At 67.1% G+C, this 881-nt stretch overlaps 1 protein-coding gene across 1 annotated transcript in view; it reads left to right on the top strand.

Moving 5' to 3' along the window:
* LOC104999890 overlaps positions 1 to 881 on the top strand; it is a 3,173-nt gene that overhangs the window by 375 nt on the left and 1,917 nt on the right. The window contains exons 2-3 of the mRNA XM_010855517.1: positions 403 to 484; positions 706 to 853. Coding sequence (XP_010853819.1) covers positions 403 to 484; positions 706 to 853 — 230 coding nt within the window. The remainder of the gene's footprint in view (positions 1 to 402; positions 485 to 705; positions 854 to 881) is intronic.

Genomic DNA, 881 nt, shown 5'->3' with positions numbered 1-881 from the left:
TGGCTGCCAGCCGGCTGACACAGGATTGGCGGGCCAGGCCAGGCCCCGGAAAGATGGTTTCGGAGGACACCTCACCAGAAGACAGTGGTTCAGAGGTTCAGCCAGGCGTGCAGCTGGGTGGGAACCAAGCCCCCTGGTAATGCCGGGGACGTGAGCCCGAAAAGGTGCCAAGGTGGCGCCCACTGAGTGAACACTGCATCTAGACTGGCGCCCCCAGGTAGCAGGCTAGGTCTAGGGAAGCTCTCTTCTAAAACATCCAATGCCCCGAGCTGACAGGCGCGTCAGTGGACCAAACCCAGTGCCCAGCTGAGGCGCCCCCCTCTCGGGGGCGGGGCTAGGGCGGGGCCCCGTGTCCGGCCGGCAGGTGCAGGGGGCGGGGCCCGGCCCTGCCCCCGAGGGCAGTTCTTGGAGGCCAGGGGCGGGTCAGAGAAGTGGCCCGTGCGGGCGACGCCTTGGAACCCGCGGACGGCAATTGCAACCACAGGTGCTGCGCAGGGCAGGGTGTCCCAGCTCTGGGCATCAAAACTCCAGCGCTGGGAGCTAAGGCTCCCGAGCTGCTCCCAACCCTGGACACCTAGGCCCCTGGGCGGCAGAACGGAGCCCTGGGGTCGTCCGAAGCGCGTGGGCCTGAACCCCCCGGCTTAGATAGCGAAATTCCCAAGCCCGCCGCAGAGCTGAATACCGACGTCCCCGTGCCCTCCCCAGACCAGGGAGCGGAGACCCCCGAGCAAGAGAGGGAAGTCCTCGGACCATCAGCGAGGCAGGTTGCAGAACGTCCTGGGCCGGACCGCAGCTGGGGGCTTTGAGAGTCCTGGGCAAGGAAGCGACTACCCTGAACCGTCTGAAGCGCCAGGCACGGGGCTCCTGGAGCAGTGTCTCTC

Source organism: Bison bison, unplaced genomic scaffold (genome assembly GCF_000754665.1).
Source record: "Bison bison bison isolate TAMUID 2011002044 unplaced genomic scaffold, Bison_UMD1.0 scf7180017864365, whole genome shotgun sequence".
NCBI lineage: Eukaryota > Metazoa > Chordata > Mammalia > Artiodactyla > Bovidae > Bison > Bison bison.
This window is presented reverse-complemented; position numbering and strand designations above follow the sequence as displayed.